This window comes from Juglans regia, chromosome 3, assembly GCF_001411555.2.
Source record: "Juglans regia cultivar Chandler chromosome 3, Walnut 2.0, whole genome shotgun sequence".
Taxonomy (NCBI): Eukaryota; Viridiplantae; Streptophyta; class Magnoliopsida; order Fagales; family Juglandaceae; genus Juglans; species Juglans regia.
Genome location: NC_049903.1, coordinates 9,051,372 through 9,066,746, shown reverse-complemented (window position 1 = coordinate 9,066,746; position 15,375 = coordinate 9,051,372). Strand labels below are relative to the sequence as shown.

Below are 15,375 nucleotides of genomic sequence, written 5' to 3'. Positions count from 1 at the left end.
AGAGACCAATGGTACAAATATGGAGCAAAGTATTACGATAGAATCGGTACTTTTTTTTTTCTATGGAAAATTGAAGCAAGTAAAGAATCCCAAAGGTTGTCTGTCAGTCAGACGTGCACTTTGTTCTTCGTTTTCTTGAATCGTAAGGTGAGACATCCATCAAAAGTTAGAAGTGTTTAAGCATGCGAGCACCATATTTTATGGTAGGTTGAAAGGACGAGGTCTTTGGAGGAGATAACAGCATAAAATGTCTGTTGACACTTCTGACATAAATCGCATGCAAAGATTCCAACATCAATTTTGAGATAATTGGGCCAATTTGTTCCAGCTTTATCGTTTCTCACAATTATTTTTATCTTATTTCATCTTATTTAATTATTATAATATTTTTAAATTTTTATACAAAATAAAAAAAATAATTCAAAATTTTTAAATCTTAAAATAAAAATAATATTAAAAAAATTTTAAATCTCAAAACAAAAATAATATTAAAAAATATTTTCTAATAATATTTTCTTTAACTTTTAACTTTTATCTCAACTCATCTTATATCATCTGTAAAAACAAACGAGATTTATAGTCTATGGTTAGTATTTTGAAGCCTAAAATTGTAGAAATTTTTAAGTATATGAATCAAATATATAAGGAGATTTAAATAGGAAGTTGAGATGAGATGAAATTGAAAGTTAAATAAAATATTATTATAATATTATTTTTATTTTAATATTCAAAAAAATTAAATTATTTATTATATTTTATATAAAAATTTAAAAAAATTATAATAATCATGAATTGAAAAATACTCACAATACAAACAACTGGCGTTGTCCATACCCATGTGTCTTATCTATCATATAGGACGCTGAGGGGCTGAGTGGTGAGGTGGGTTAGGCATTTGTATGAGAGGCAGAACCACCCACGTTCTAATACCCAGGGCCCAAGCTCACGAACCAGGCCTAGGCCCACAAAGAACCCAGCCAAGCAGACCACGAGACGTCGTTTTTTGGTAAGTCTCTTTCCCCTTTGATCTTTTCTTCCTCCCCAACGTCTGTTTCCCCTGTAGAAGAACAGATTAATATCGCCACCGAAAAACACTCCTCTTTTCAGGAGTTCAACTCACCACAACAAACTCCTCACCTACAAGATTTTCAGAATCAAGATATTTGGATATGTAATCTATTTGAATTTTGAATCTTACGATATATATGTTATAAAATATGATAGCTGTTATTTTCATACTCTATTTAAAGTTATTTTATTACACAATTCAATATACAAAATAAATTCAAAGCATAGCTTATTTCTACATGGTATCATAGAGCCCGACAAAGACCAACATCTGACCCCAAATGGCCTCCTCCTTCTCATCCACATCTAATACTGCAGCTGCCCCGCCCACCCTTCCATCCCTCTCAAATTGAACACTGTCTATCAATGTCAAACTAAATCATTCCAACTATCCCGTTTGTAAGCTCAAGCCCTATCATATTTTCATGGCCAAGCTGTTTTTGGCTATCTTGATGGCACTGTAAAGCTCCCTACCACATTTCTTATTCATACACACCATTGGGAGACTCTGGATCTGGACCCAAAATAATTCATTTTCAAACACCTATTTGTTTGGTTGAGTATATCCATCAAACAACTGAATGATAAATAAATGGTTGTCAAATAACCACGGCCTCCCCTCTATCACCTTCGCTTTGTTAGCTTGGGTATTGAAAGTTATCACAAACACATTGTTCTCTACTTCTTGGAATGTTGCTTGTTTACTCAGCCTCCATACCTTAGCTATCGTAGAGGCTAGAACCGCTTTCCCAATTTGCCTTTCCATACATACTTTCTCGATTACACTTCTATCGCCTTTTTCTCTAGCAATAGCCACCATTCCACCTTTTATATTGATCTGTACATTCTCTTCTTTTGTCAGCTTTAGATTACCCCATAAATCTTCTAGCCCCTCCATTCCACCACCCGAGTTCTCCCCTCCACTCGCGGAGGACACCATTAATCACCCTTCTGGAAGTTACCAAAAGAATATTCATTCACACCTCCTCTTTTTTCGAAAGTGAATAACAAAGAGGAGGATAGTGAATAGCTCGCTACCTTTATTTTTCTTTTATTAGTAAGTGGCGGTAACATTTGTGTTTGAGAACTAGAAGAGCCACTCTCTTCGTCAGAGTACAAAAAAACTATGTTTAGGTGTCAAATTTATTAACTTAAGATTTACAATTTTTTTAATTTTTCATAAAAAATTAAACATATCTTAATCTATTTTATTCATTTAAGTACATCTAAATAAAATTCATAATTTACTATTCAATCTTCAACTCAAATAACCCAAGCGCAACCTAACATTATTCATTTTAAATAACTTGCCGTTCTGTAGCCACTCCTTTCAGTTATACCAAACGGACACTCGAAAGAAGTCTGCAATTTCGGAAAGGCGATGTACGAGCAGCCGAACTGTGAGAGCTCAACTTGCAAGTTAAAAATTGTACTCTTTCGTTCTCTCAATATAGTAGTATACATGATTTTTTATTTTTTTTATTAAATATGTAATATATAAATGATGAATAGAAAATTTTAATTAGTTTAAAAAAAATAATAAAAAATATTTATAAAAGTTTATAAATAAAATAAATAAATATAGTATGAAGTGTGCGAAGACAATAGAAATAAAATTATTTTCTCACTGTTTGCGAGAAAAATTATACCTTCTCTCTCCCAATAGACACCATTGAATAAAGCATGAACAAGAAGGGTTTGGCCATTTTGATGCGAACCAGAATGAGGCCGAACGATCGTACCAAGCTCTCTCTATCTCCTCTCTCTGTGAGTACGGTTAACTCAAATTTTGTTCCCATATCTTCCATTGCTTTTGGCTAGAACTTTGATTATGCGAAATTTTCGTTGAGTTATTGTGAATATTTTGGATTTCCTCGACGTACTCAATAACAGAACGAGGTTAATTAATTGTTACAGAATTCTCAAGGAGATCCGCATGGAAATCAATCCATTGGACGTATAATAAAACACGCACCGGTCGAAGGAAACGAAAAGCTCAGCACTGAAAGGTCTATACTTCATATACGATTCAAATGCTTGCTTTATATATGAAATACCTTGTTTGAAGCTGCTTCTTATTTGGTTAATTTTCTTCTTCTTCAGGGAATTTGAGCTTGTACGTGAGTCGATGCACTCGGCTATATCGATGAACAAAACAGAAGTTTTAGACGCGGTGCTTAATGATTTTTCTTCGGTCGGTTTCTGTAATATTATCGGTAAATGCATATTATCATGTTTGATGCAATGTTGGTTTCAATTCATGTTATGAAATTGTTAATGTAGGGTTATTTTAGCCTCGATTATGAAAACCGCCGGCGATTACTTCTAGCACTTGCGAAAGAGTATGATCTTAATAGGACACAAGTTCGTGAACTGTTAAAGCAATATCTCGGGCTTGAGCTACCTAGCGGTGAGTTTTGCATCACTGTATAAATATTTTATCTTTAATCTTTTGTGAGATTTGAGTTGGAGTGGAAGCTTCTAGTTCAGGCGAGGATGCTCAATTTAGTGGGCTAGAAGAGGAAGGCCTGCTCTCAGCTTTCTATCGTATTGAGCGTAATTTGAGACATGCTCTCAAGCCGTTGTACGAGGTTCTCTTTGAGCGTCTCAACACTCACCCTGGAGGGTTGAGGTTCTTGTCCATTCTTCGAGCAGATATTCTTTCCATTCTCACGTAAGGTTATGGTCCATCTGACACTCTATGTTCATATCATAACTCGAATGTAATACACAAGCTCTACATCTGCGAGGAATACCGATGACAAATCCTTAGGGACCTAGGGTCCATGTGGTTTGATTCGCTAATATTTTTATTAACCAAAGAATCATGTTGGAAAATATGTTAAATTTCAGTAGCTCCTATCTTAAACAATTTACATGCAATTTGCAATTTTACAAAATTTCAACTTTTTTCCTGCATACAAAATGCTAACTTGCTTATGATAAAAAAACTTATTTTCTCTGGGAACTGGCCTTTATAAAGAGCTTAAATTCAATTTGCTTTTATTAATAATAATCATATTACGTTTTTCAGATTCTAACACAAATGGTGAGTTCCAAGGTTAATGTTAAAAATAGTAGCAAGGAACTTAAAACATGATGAATTGATTGTTCTAAATATGCAGAGAGGAAAATATTGCATCTTTGCGAGCATTGGATTCCTATTTAAAGGAGAAACTTAGTACGTGGCTTAGTCCTGCTGCCTTAGAGCTTCACCAAATTACATGGGATGATCCTGCTTCTTTGCTGGAGAAAATCGTGGCTTATGAGGTAGTTTTCTCTTTGTTGCACTGCCTTCTGATTTCGATGCTGCTTGGCATGGAATTCATTTTCTGTAATAATTTGTATAGGCAGTGCATCCAATCAGCAATCTTATAGATCTAAAGAGGAGACTGGGTGTTGGTCGTCGTTGTTTCGGTTATCTACATCCGGCAATACCTGGTCAGCAATCCCTTCAGATCGGTGTTCATTGTAGTAGTTTATGTGTCTGTTGTTTTGGCTTCTAGATCTGGGTTTCACGTCCATGTGGCAATTCAGTTGTTTCTTTTAATTATGTAGTGTTTACTGGTTTTACCAGATACGTGGATATGGGATACCCCAGCCTCTTGTTTTATTATAAGTATCATAGTAGTTGCATGACAATAATTTCAGAACCCCTAGGGGTTGGCTCAAGTGTTAAAGGCCTTGGTCTTGGTGGTATGCTCCCTCCAAGTCTAAGGTTCGAATCCCACTAGGTGCAAATAATCTCTAGTTGCTGTCGGACTAAGGGATTTTCCCCTTGAATTACCCGAGGTGCACTTGCGGGAAACTCCTTACCAAGGGCCTGTGCACCCCCGGCATTAGTCTGAAATTGCATCATATTTACTGCAACTTCTTAGCTTTGTCAATTTACTAATAATCTGCTAATCCAGTATTTACTGCTCGTTCTCTTAGTTGAGCTGTAATTGAACTTGGCTCAATTTTTTACTATTTCAATTGTGTTTCAACTTTAATTTAGTTTTCCATTCTTGATTTTACTAGCTTGCAAGTAGGCGAGTCTCAATTGAGGCAATAGCACGAATGTGTTCTAGACTTACCAAAATAGCAGCAGGCAGTTTGATGTATAATATCGTGGAGTCATAGTTGTTTTATGGATGGAACTTTTTCCTCTGGCCCATACGTTTGACATGCAAGTAATGTGGAAATCTAAATCCTGTCCTGTACTCAGCCTTATAGGTTTGATATGAAAGTACTCTTGTTTTTTATGTGTAAAATAATTAATGCGGACTCTTTACTTGGGCTTCGTTCATTGATTGTAATGGGGATAGTTTTCATAATTTGCTTGTATCCATTTCTAGTTGCTAGATGTTGCTAGGTGTAATCCATGTATACTTCCTATATACTTGGGCTATGCCTTTTTTCAATAATTAAAATTTTATTCTTGCTTATAAAAAGAATAATTAATGCGGACTGAGCATGAATTTTCATTAGGTGAACCCCTCATTTTCATTGAAGTTGCACTTCTGAAGAATGTGGCTCAAACAGTACAGGTTAGTTTTCTTTAACCTTATATTACCCAATTCCACAGGTGAAGTCTAATTAACAATCTTTTTCATCTGATAGGAAGTTTTGTGGAATGAACCCCCAATACCTGAATCTGAGGCTACCTGTGCATTATTTTACTCTATATCATCAACTCAGGTATGATATTAATTTCTAGATGAGTAATGTGGAAGTGTGTTAAAGATGTAATACTGATCTTTATGTGGTATTTTTTATCTCATGATGCTAGTTTGGCAAGACCGCTTCTTACCACATATGCGTACCTTATTTTAAGGGCTTTTTTTCCCTAACAACACTGTCATACCATTAGTTGGTTGCACCATTAATTTCTCTATAAGCTTGAAAGATTTTTCTTCATTTTGTTCATGGTCTGCTCCATTTCTGAAAGATCTTTATACCTTTTCTGGTATAAAGATGTGTAAGCATTGGAAATGGGATTTTATTTGAATTGGAAAAGAAAATAACAAATTTCATGAATAAATAGACATGGATGGTCTCAATCATATCTGTATTCTTTAAACTATCTACTACCATTTATCAATCATATTGATTTAGTAGTCTACTTCCATATGCTTTAACAACAAGGAGCGTGCAGTGGGGGAAATCTGGAATTTTTTTGTATTCTCTCTTTTACAGTGGTTTTCTGCTATTGTACTGAAGGGTGGGAGTCTCCATGAGTTTCTATCTTCTTTTCAGCTCACTAAAATGTAATTAGGTGTCTCACTTTGTATACTTTCTGTGTACTTGGGCATTGCCTAGTTTCATTCTATTCAATAAAGCTATCTATTTACGTATAAAAAAAAAACTTCCATATCCCTGATCTATGTAGTTCTGAAAATTTGCAGCCTGGCTTATCGGGGATCAACCTAGGGAAGTTTCTTATTAAACGTGTGATAACACTGGTGAAAAGAGACATGCCGCAAATATCTGTGAGTATTTCTGTAGTTTTGTTGACCTATATGAATGTGAAGATCTAGGAGCTGCTTCAAACAGATAGTTCCTGATACACAGATTTTTTTTACATCGATTCACTGATTTTATTTAGATGAAATCATATATCATTATATATGGCTAATTGGCTTTTTGATTCAGTTTTTCCTCGGTCCTTGATGTTAATAGATCTTTTTTGGTTAATTATGAAAAGCTTATTGCTCTGTGCTCTCTCTCCTTTCCTTATTAATTGAGATAATATTTTTTTAGAAATTTTGACATGCTAACTTTTATTTATTTTGGCTGAGCTAGTAACATTGCCATAATTTTATCCTAAGTTTGTCTTTTTGTACAAGTAGAATATATTGCATATGCGATACTTGCAAAAAAAAAAAAAAATGCAATTAAACCCAATTGGACGGGATGTGAGTTCAAATTTTATACATCTTAAAGGTAGCTGTAAGTTTCACATGGTTAATCATTTCTCTCCAGACATTTGCAACTCTCAGCCCCATCCCTGGTTTCATGCAATGGCTCCTATCTAAATTGGCATCTCAATCAAAGTTTGCTGAAGCGGAAGATATGCCACAGTCATCAGCAGATAGATCTAGTTCCACTTTCCGGGAGAACATACTTGAACCAGAGGAGGAAAAGGCGCTTATGGATTCATCTATGTAAGCTTCTTGTTCATTCCAGTATACCTGTTGGTAGAAATGATACCCTATCATCAAGTCAATAAAAATGTCTTGCTCTGGAGATTAGAAATGCGTTTCAGGTCCATATTTAGTTGTTGATCTTTTGTTTCCCTGTTTTTAATTCTCGTTCTTTTCTTTTGCGGCAAAATTATCCTCCTTTTATTAGAAGGTAACTGGTTGAGATTTTCATTTGTGTCTAGACATGAAATAAATTATGTGAACCTCTGAGCGTTTGCACCCTGTAAACCTGATTTCTTTCTTTCTCCTTTCTTTAATAATATCTTTTACTTATTAAAATAAAAATGAGCCACATTACATTTAGATAGAAGGAAGACAAAACTTTTGGAACGGAACTGTTTGTGGAGCTGTCAGGCCACCCTCAACAAATTATTGGTACTTAGCACTAATAAGTATGGATTTGTGATCTTCCAAAACAAAGTGATTGTACATATGAATTGCTTTTCCTAGAGTCCTTGGGTCAATCAATAGGAAAGAGCCTGTGTCTGGCACATCCTCATAATTTAGCATTAGCTCTCCCTCTTTTCATCATATGTTTTGAGTTACAGGGGTATTGCAGCTGGGACAAATGGCATGGAAGTGATGTTGAGTTTGCTGACTTCAACAAACCATGAGTGGACCAATTCGGCTGAGTTTCTTTCCATATTAAAACCCCCTTTAATGCGACTGTGTGCCAGGTAAATCATAATTCATAAACATCACCTGGGAGTGAGATCTGAGTGATGAGATCTGGAGTGCTAGACAAAGCTCTCTCTATGATTCATTGCGTTGAAATACAATTAATAGATACATGTTTTCTGTTGACAGGTACTTTCTGCAAGAGAAGAAAAGAGGAAAAGCTTTGGATTCTGTTGCAAATTTCCACTTACAAAATGGAGCGGTATGTCTCGTAAACTTCTAGGCATTGACTTGTTTTTTGGGTGAAACTGACAGTGACATGGGTTGATCTTCACTTAGATGTAGGGTGGGATATGTTTCAGGTGATGTGTAATTCCCATATTGGTTAATTGATGAAAGGAGAAACATTTTTAAACAGCATCAAATAAGCTGTACTCAAGGGATCGGATGTTTTGTATGACCAAAAACAGCATCTTCCCCAAGTTGGAAATTTCCTTTTCACTTATTGTAGAATTTCTTCAATTGGACAGATGATTGAAAGAATTAATTGGATGGCAGACCGATCAGAAAAAGGTCTTCATCAAAGTGGGGGCATAATGGTGAACTATGTATACCGGTAACCTCCCTCATCCTTGTCCTCTCTCTCTCTCTCTCTGTGATCATGTCTTCAATTCTCTGGAGGAAAGACACGTCCTTCATCAAGTGGATTCCTCATATGGCTTCCATGATATGAAAGACCTGCTTCCATCCTCAATACAGTGACCATAAATAGTCATGAAATTTTGGGGGAATAACTGCCTAAATATACAATAAATAAGGCTCAGGCGTTTATGGGTGTATCTGCTTAAATTGTTTTTAGGACCAAACATCATCTAGTAGGTTCTAGTGCATGAAGTCTCAATATTAACTTCAATGTGAATTCTGATCTTAAATAAGATTATGTTGAACATTGAATCGCAGGCCAGAGAATATTGAAGAGTTTGCTCAGTCATATTTCAGCAAAGGGCATATCCGTGCTTCAGCCGACCTCCATCAGTATGTTGAGGACCTTGAGGTAATATGTTGTGCATATAAGTTTACTCAAGTATGAGTTGATAGTGGACATGAAACATCTTTGTGCACGTGTGTACTTACATGCACGGATGGAGTGAGAGCAAGCAAAGCAAACCCGCATGCTCGAGATTAAGCCTTTTATTTATTGTATTTTTTATATCCCTTATTTAACTCTGGTTTGCAGCCATTGAAGGAAAATGAACAAAGAACGGTTTAGGAGGCTTGCTGAAGAGATTATGAATATTATTTTTGTTTTGATGTATAGATGAGTCTTTGTTTGCGTTGAGGAGAAAATTAGCAAATTTATTTCCTTGAATAACAGACTCATCTATGCATTGGATAAAAGCGGCCAATGGTTTAACGGGTAAATGATGGAGTGGGATGAAATATGGTTTAATATTTTGCCATTGACCAAGACTTGGTGGAAGACATTTGCATTGCTTCCCCATTATGTAAAGAAATGTCTAAATGTGTATATATATACAATATATGTATGGACATCAAGCAGCTATTAATAGTAATCAATCAAGTTCTCTAGAATCCATTACATTGATGTCACATTGCTTGACAACAACATCGCATTCACGTCTTAGAGAAGCAGGTGTAGTGATCAATTACTTCTCACTGTCTGCATGACTGGTTTCCAAGACATAATCCCTCATGAGTCTCGTGTTAGATTCATTCACCATCTGCAATGATTTAACACAGAAACCAAATGCCCACATATCATGGGAACTGAATTTTGAGAATAAGACAAAAGGATTTTGCTAGAAAAGAAAAATGTTCAATTGGGTTGCTGACCTTATCTGCTAGCCGCTTCAAGTTGTCCCATTCAAAATCATTTTTACAATAAGCAGACCGAACCTAATTAAGACGACAGAATGCCTAAATGATGTTAAAAGAGCTGGTGAATATATAATTAGACAACTAAAACAATCACAAGTAATTTAATTTACTCACCTCCAAGATACGAAGAGCTGTCGTGCAGTTGCCATAGACGACATGGGGATGCCCATAGATTGAATCAAAAGTCATGAATATTGTCAAAAGGTCAGGTCTTATATGGTAAAAATACACATCATATACAGCCATTCTCTATGCAAGTTTTACACTTGGCTTGCTCGGTGCACAAAGAAAAAACACGAATACAGGACATGTTACAGTGTATATAACTTGTAACTGGAACTGTATTCATCATTAACTTACCTAAACTCTTATGCCTTGAAGATTCTCTCATCAAACTGGCACAAAACTTGTCTCCATCATTTAAAGAGTGGCTATTCAAGAATTCCATCAACTCCTCATATGCCTCCGGGTTATAGCTCTGCTCCGGCAAACAACTGGTTATTGATAAAATCGTCCAACACAGTGAATTAACCAACCCAACACGCTATGTTATATGTACTGTCAATCTTTCTTCATTCCTTAATCAAACACAAACAGTTTTAATTTTTAGGGTAAAATACATTTATACTCTTCAAAGGTCGAATGCCTTACAACCAAACTACCAAAAACTAGAAAAATAGTATCATTGCCCAACTAAGTGAAACATAGCCATTAATATAACACTGTATTGATTCAAAACTTTATATAAGCACTTAAGATAACGTATCGCTTATCAAAAAAGATAACGTATCGCTTAGGTTTTCTTACAAATGGCATCGGTTAAGGCGATGAAAATCGCCATAATATGCGAAGGTTTTGAAGGCGATTATAACCGTCTCCTTAGAGCCTCTAATCATTGAAAAGAGAACATACAAATTCAACTCAACCAAGCGATTAAGCAAGCATCATTAACTGAATATTGAGTAGTGAAAGCTAGACAAAGAACCTGAAGCTGTGCTGTGACAATCCTCACTGCAATGTAAGTGAAGAAATTATGGAGGTTTTTTGCCGCTTTTGCTTCTGGTGATGCTTCTCCAAATCCTGCAATCAAATACAAAATCCAAGACTTATACACAACACATAGTCATATGCATACACTCAAACACCCATTGAAGTATATGTATACATGTGTGTCTGTATAATATAGATAAATACTCACCAGGGACATACATCTTTTGGCAATGCAAGCGAGTGGATTGAGAGCTCCTTGGCCTGCATGGCCAGGAAGGATAAGTTTTCTTGCTGCCGGATTTCAGCGGGGAGAAGTAAGGGAACTGAGAAAGAGGGAGAACTGCAGAGGACTCCATAGATGGTATGGGAGCAGAGTGGCGGAGACTATTGGGATTGGTAAGCCCAAGAATACTCTAATATCTAAAACAAAGAAAATATCTCCCGGTTCAGCTTCAGTGTGCAGAAAATATCTCTGGGCCTACACGGAAAGGTCCAACTGCCAAACCTTTTCTTTGAGGGAATTTCACGTTCACTGCGGAGACCGTCTGTCCGTATCTTCCTGCGTTCATTCTGCCTTTTAGGTTCATTCGGCTGGCATGATCTACTAAATATTTATAAAAAATTATAAAAAAAAGTTAATATAATTTAATTTGGTGCTTTAAATATGTTTTTCTATTATAAATAAATTTGACGTATTATATTTAATAACTTTAATTTATTAATATTTTTTAACAATTTTTTTTTATAGACTTAGGCCTTAGGCCTAGGGGTGGTAATATGTGACGCAACCCGTTAATCCAATACGAACACGATACGATAAAAGCGGGTTAGGGTTTAGCCTTAACGGGTTCAGGTCAAAACGGGTTGATCCGTTAAGACACGATTGCTTAATGGGTCACTAACGGGTCAACCCGTTATGACCCGTTAAGAAAATTAAATTTACCTTTATACCCTTAGACCTAAAGGATAAGGAGGACGCTCCACTTCCTTCTTCCAGTTCTAAATTTGTTTAAATCTGTGTTTTTAATTTTTTAGTATATTTGAGATTGTAACATTAATACGTTTACATTGTATGTTTTGTTTATTATATTTGAAATGTAATTTTAATAATGAATATTATTATAAATTGTGTGGATCATATTTGTTTGAATTGTAATTTTAGACATGTAGTTAGTTTTTCATTTTTTATATATATTATTTATATTTAAATATTTATATAAAATCAATTAAGTCAAACGGGTAGTGTCGTATTGTGTCTGTTCAACCCATTAACGTAAACGAGTTGAAACGGAACGGGTTGTGTCGTGTCGTGTCAATTTATTTCTTATTCATTAACGGGTCGTGTCGTGTCAACCCATTATTTTACCGTGTCATGTTCGGGTTTGAATTTTGACACGAAATCCTTAACGGGTCGTGTTCGTGTCGACCCATTAAGTATAATGTATATACCTTGACACGACACGAACACGACCCGTTAACACTATTTGACACCCCTACTTAGGCTTGGTTGGAATTTGTCAATTCAATTCAGTCTAATTTTAAAGTGAGTTTAACATCTAAATACTAAACTTTCAAATCATTAAATTCATCTCAACTTAAAATTTCTTTACATGTAAGACATAAATTCTTTTTCAACTCAATATATCTTTACATGTTGAATCTATAATTTTTTTTAACTTTTTATAAATATATTTAAATTCATCGTAATATCTAAATTTATCTTAAATAAGTTTTATAAAATTCATTCTATCATTTTAATTCACTATTATTTATAAATAATTTAATTTATCTCAATTTAACTCAACATCTAAACAGGTTGGTACTCCGAGTTTAACATAACATTGTTCTTGCGCTGATTTTTTTTTATTCCGTAAAAAAAAGGTGCTTACCTAACATTGTTCGTAACTTGATACGTAAATTTATGAATTTTTGATATATAGTAAATGGATTAGGGAAAGACCAGAGGCAGAGAGTTGAGAAAAAATATTCGGCGTGGAGAGAGAGAGCGAGAATGGCCGAAGGCGAAGTCTGTCGCTTTACCATGGACCTTAGGAGGCGAACTTGGTCTGCACAGTTAGGCTTTCTGGGCCTTATTAGTTAGCCCAGTCCATAGGCCCATACGTAATAGGGTTTCGAAGCAAAATTTTTTAGAGAAATAAAAGTCATAGGGTAGTGATATTTGTACTGACTCTACTGAGGGAAGGACGACCGGTGAAAGAAGATGCATGAATTCAGAGCAAAATACAGTGCATCCAGAATTGTTTCTCCTTATCCTCCAGAGCAGCAGTTTGGGAAGACAACACCTTTATATTACTACTTTGATATTTTTTTTTTTTCTCAAAAAAATAAAAGATAATAGTTGTTGAAAAATGATAGTGTACCTATCATTTGTACTTTGATAATGAATATTGAATCTTTTTGGATTATGCCTTTTTTTAGTTGTACTTGATATTTATGTTTTTTTTTTTTAGTAATTTTAGAGAGAAGTCATTATAGTAGTGTACACTTTGCACTTACTGCGTAACTGCTTCTAGTTGATTGTTCCCAACACTCACTTGAAAATATGTGTGATCTAGATGATATCACATCATGTGTGTAAAATGGATGCGCTCCCAATAGTAATTTCTATCTATATTTATTCTTTTTTTTTTTTTTACATCTATTATTGTTCATATTCTCTTATATGCTTGAGTTGTGGCTCAAGAACAAAATTCCTGAAGTAGTTGAAATACTTTGTTAATTTAATGTAATATCCTTTTTTTTTTTTTGAGTAAACAGGTGTCAACCTTCATTAAGAGAGGACTTACAAAGTTGATTTGAAAAACAAATCAATTACAAACGTTACTAACTCCCCAGTACACTTTCGTGACTGACATGGTCTAGTCCAGACAGTAAATCTCTAAAGACCTAAATCTTCAGAGAGAATACCTTCTCTGTCCAGGACAGAGATTACAAAGCCCCATACCCTGACTAAGCAGGGTAGGGTATCCCAAACCCCAACAACTCCGTCAACGCGGAGGGGGGACTAATACTCCATTCGGACCAAAATCCGAAGGTACTAATTTTTTGGATTTTTATTTATCCTAGAGACTACATTACACAAAGAAAACTACAAAGAAAAAACACTGCAACAAAACAGAACACAGGAGCTGCTGTGGCGCGTGCAGTGCACGCGCCACTCTGGGGGGGAACCGCCAGTCGACCTTGGAGGTCTCGGACTCACAGACTCCAGAAACGCCGCACGTGGTGTTGGCGGAGGGCTCCCGGGTGGTGCGTGGAGGCCACGCGTCGACCGACGCCGTAACTTCGAGCCGCGCGTGCGGGCTACTCGCCGCTCCGTTCGGTGCCGTATTCGGTGGTCTTTAAGATCGGCGGCAGGGCATCACCATGGCGGGGCGCGTGCTGGCTTGTGGCGGCGGGAAGACCTAGATCGGCGGTTCACACTTATTTCTCCTGAAAAAACACAAAACACAAAACAAAAACTACAAAGAAGATAAGGGAAGGAGGAGGAGGAGGAGGAAGGGAGGGGAAGGGAGCCGAAGCTCCCACCCCTCACGCCGGATCTATGACCGAGTTTTTTTCTTCGGCAAGCCGAGAGAGAGCGCGGTAACAAGAGAGAGGAAAAGAACGGAGGAATTTAATGTAATATCCTTAACTTGTGAGTATGTTGCACTAAATTTTTGTCATCTAAGAACACCAACACCTTGAGTGGAAGATGTTCTTACCCGGCTAAGTCTTGTTGATAAATTATTCACTTAACTCAATCAGTAAGGTGATTTCTCATTCTAATGAGAATAAATCTATTTACAAATTTCTGTAGTCACACATCAACTATATTGTTAATGTGTAAGTCTGTAATTTGATTTTTTTTAATAAATATGATGCATCTTATATATGTTATACATCATACTTTCATCTTAAACAGAAAAGATTGGGATTTTGATTCTTTCTATGAAAATATAATACAGAACTTTGGTGTAATATGTGTGAGATGCTATGGATAAAACTGTTCCATGTTGTGACAAAAGGACTCGTGTCAAAAATCCCAGATGCAACATGTTCAAACAAAAACTTCGGAACTTGAATTATCTTGCCCCTGTTAATAGACAGTGTTATTTCTTAATTGTTTTTTTATTGGGTTTTAGTAGCCGAGACTTCTATTTCTGACAAGAACTAGCTCGTGTTGGAGGATCGGTGGATTCCATGTCACAGTGCACATCGTTTTCTCAAAAAAAAAGGAAATCTTTTTAGCACCAAAGATGCAGACAGACAAAATCCGCATGATGCTTTAGGTCTAATGCAGCCATCACAATTTACAAAGTCCACAGCTTTCTTGTGGCAATTTGGGCCCTAATTCTTTCACATCCATTGCCAAAGTTATCGAATCAACCATATATAATGCATATAATATATATATACATATAGCTAATGGTTGCTTGATGTGGAGTAATTTCAATAGGTTAGCCAAAAGTAAAAAAAATATATATATATATTTATTTTTTTTATATAATAATAAAATAATATTAATTTCATTTTTTTATATTTTTATTATATTTTACCATTCTACTAATTATATATTAATTAGTAATTATATTCTAATTAAATAAGATTTTTT

General features: G+C 35.6%; 2 protein-coding genes across 2 annotated transcripts; one reads left to right on the top strand and one right to left on the bottom strand.

The window, feature by feature from the left end:
- The first annotated feature begins 2,478 nt into the window (after positions 1–2,478).
- LOC109008551 (malonyl-CoA decarboxylase, mitochondrial) lies at positions 2,479–9,464 on the top strand. Its single transcript, XM_018988685.2, has 17 exons — positions 2,479–2,497; positions 2,735–2,835; positions 2,986–3,077; positions 3,172–3,262; positions 3,352–3,478; positions 3,559–3,742; positions 4,194–4,338; positions 4,419–4,509; positions 5,539–5,597; positions 5,671–5,748; positions 6,456–6,539; positions 7,033–7,214; positions 7,802–7,930; positions 8,061–8,133; positions 8,402–8,487; positions 8,832–8,925; positions 9,109–9,464. Exons 2-17 carry the CDS (start codon positions 2,752–2,754, stop codon positions 9,139–9,141), a joined length of 1,632 nt encoding a protein of 543 aa, XP_018844230.1. The 5' UTR covers positions 2,479–2,497; positions 2,735–2,751; the 3' UTR covers positions 9,142–9,464.
- A 36-nt stretch (positions 9,465–9,500) lies between these two features.
- LOC109008552 (chaperonin-like RBCX protein 1, chloroplastic) lies at positions 9,501–11,224 on the bottom strand. The gene is made up of 6 exons (XM_018988687.2): positions 10,969–11,224; positions 10,756–10,850; positions 10,131–10,248; positions 9,885–9,901; positions 9,726–9,788; positions 9,501–9,613 (listed from the first exon to the last, which is right to left on the bottom strand). Exons 1-6 carry the CDS (start codon positions 11,114–11,116, stop codon positions 9,539–9,541), a joined length of 516 nt encoding a protein of 171 aa, XP_018844232.1. The 5' UTR covers positions 11,117–11,224; the 3' UTR covers positions 9,501–9,538.
- Between the last annotated feature and the right edge of the window lie 4,151 nt (positions 11,225–15,375).

Bases quoted from the DNA above. Each gene is read 5' to 3' on its own strand.
- LOC109008552 (XM_018988687.2), bottom strand. From the start codon at position 11,116: ATGGAGTCCTCTGCAGTTCTCCCTCTTTCTCAGTTCCCTTACTTCTCC. The intron at 10,851-10,968 runs GTGAGTATTTAT...ATTTGATTGCAG, and splicing joins CCAAAAGATGTATGTCCCTG to GATTTGGAGAAGCATCACCA. The intron at 9,614-9,725 runs GTCAGCAACCCA...AAATCATTGCAG, and splicing joins TGAAGCGGCTAGCAGATAAG to ATGGTGAATGAATCTAACAC.
- LOC109008551 (XM_018988685.2), top strand. From the start codon at position 2,752: ATGAACAAGAAGGGTTTGGCCATTTTGATGCGAACCAGAATGAGGCCG. The intron at 3,263-3,351 runs GTCGGTTTCTGT...TTGTTAATGTAG, and splicing joins TGCTTAATGATTTTTCTTCG to GGTTATTTTAGCCTCGATTA. The intron at 5,749-6,455 runs GTATGATATTAA...GAAAATTTGCAG, and splicing joins ACTCTATATCATCAACTCAG to CCTGGCTTATCGGGGATCAA.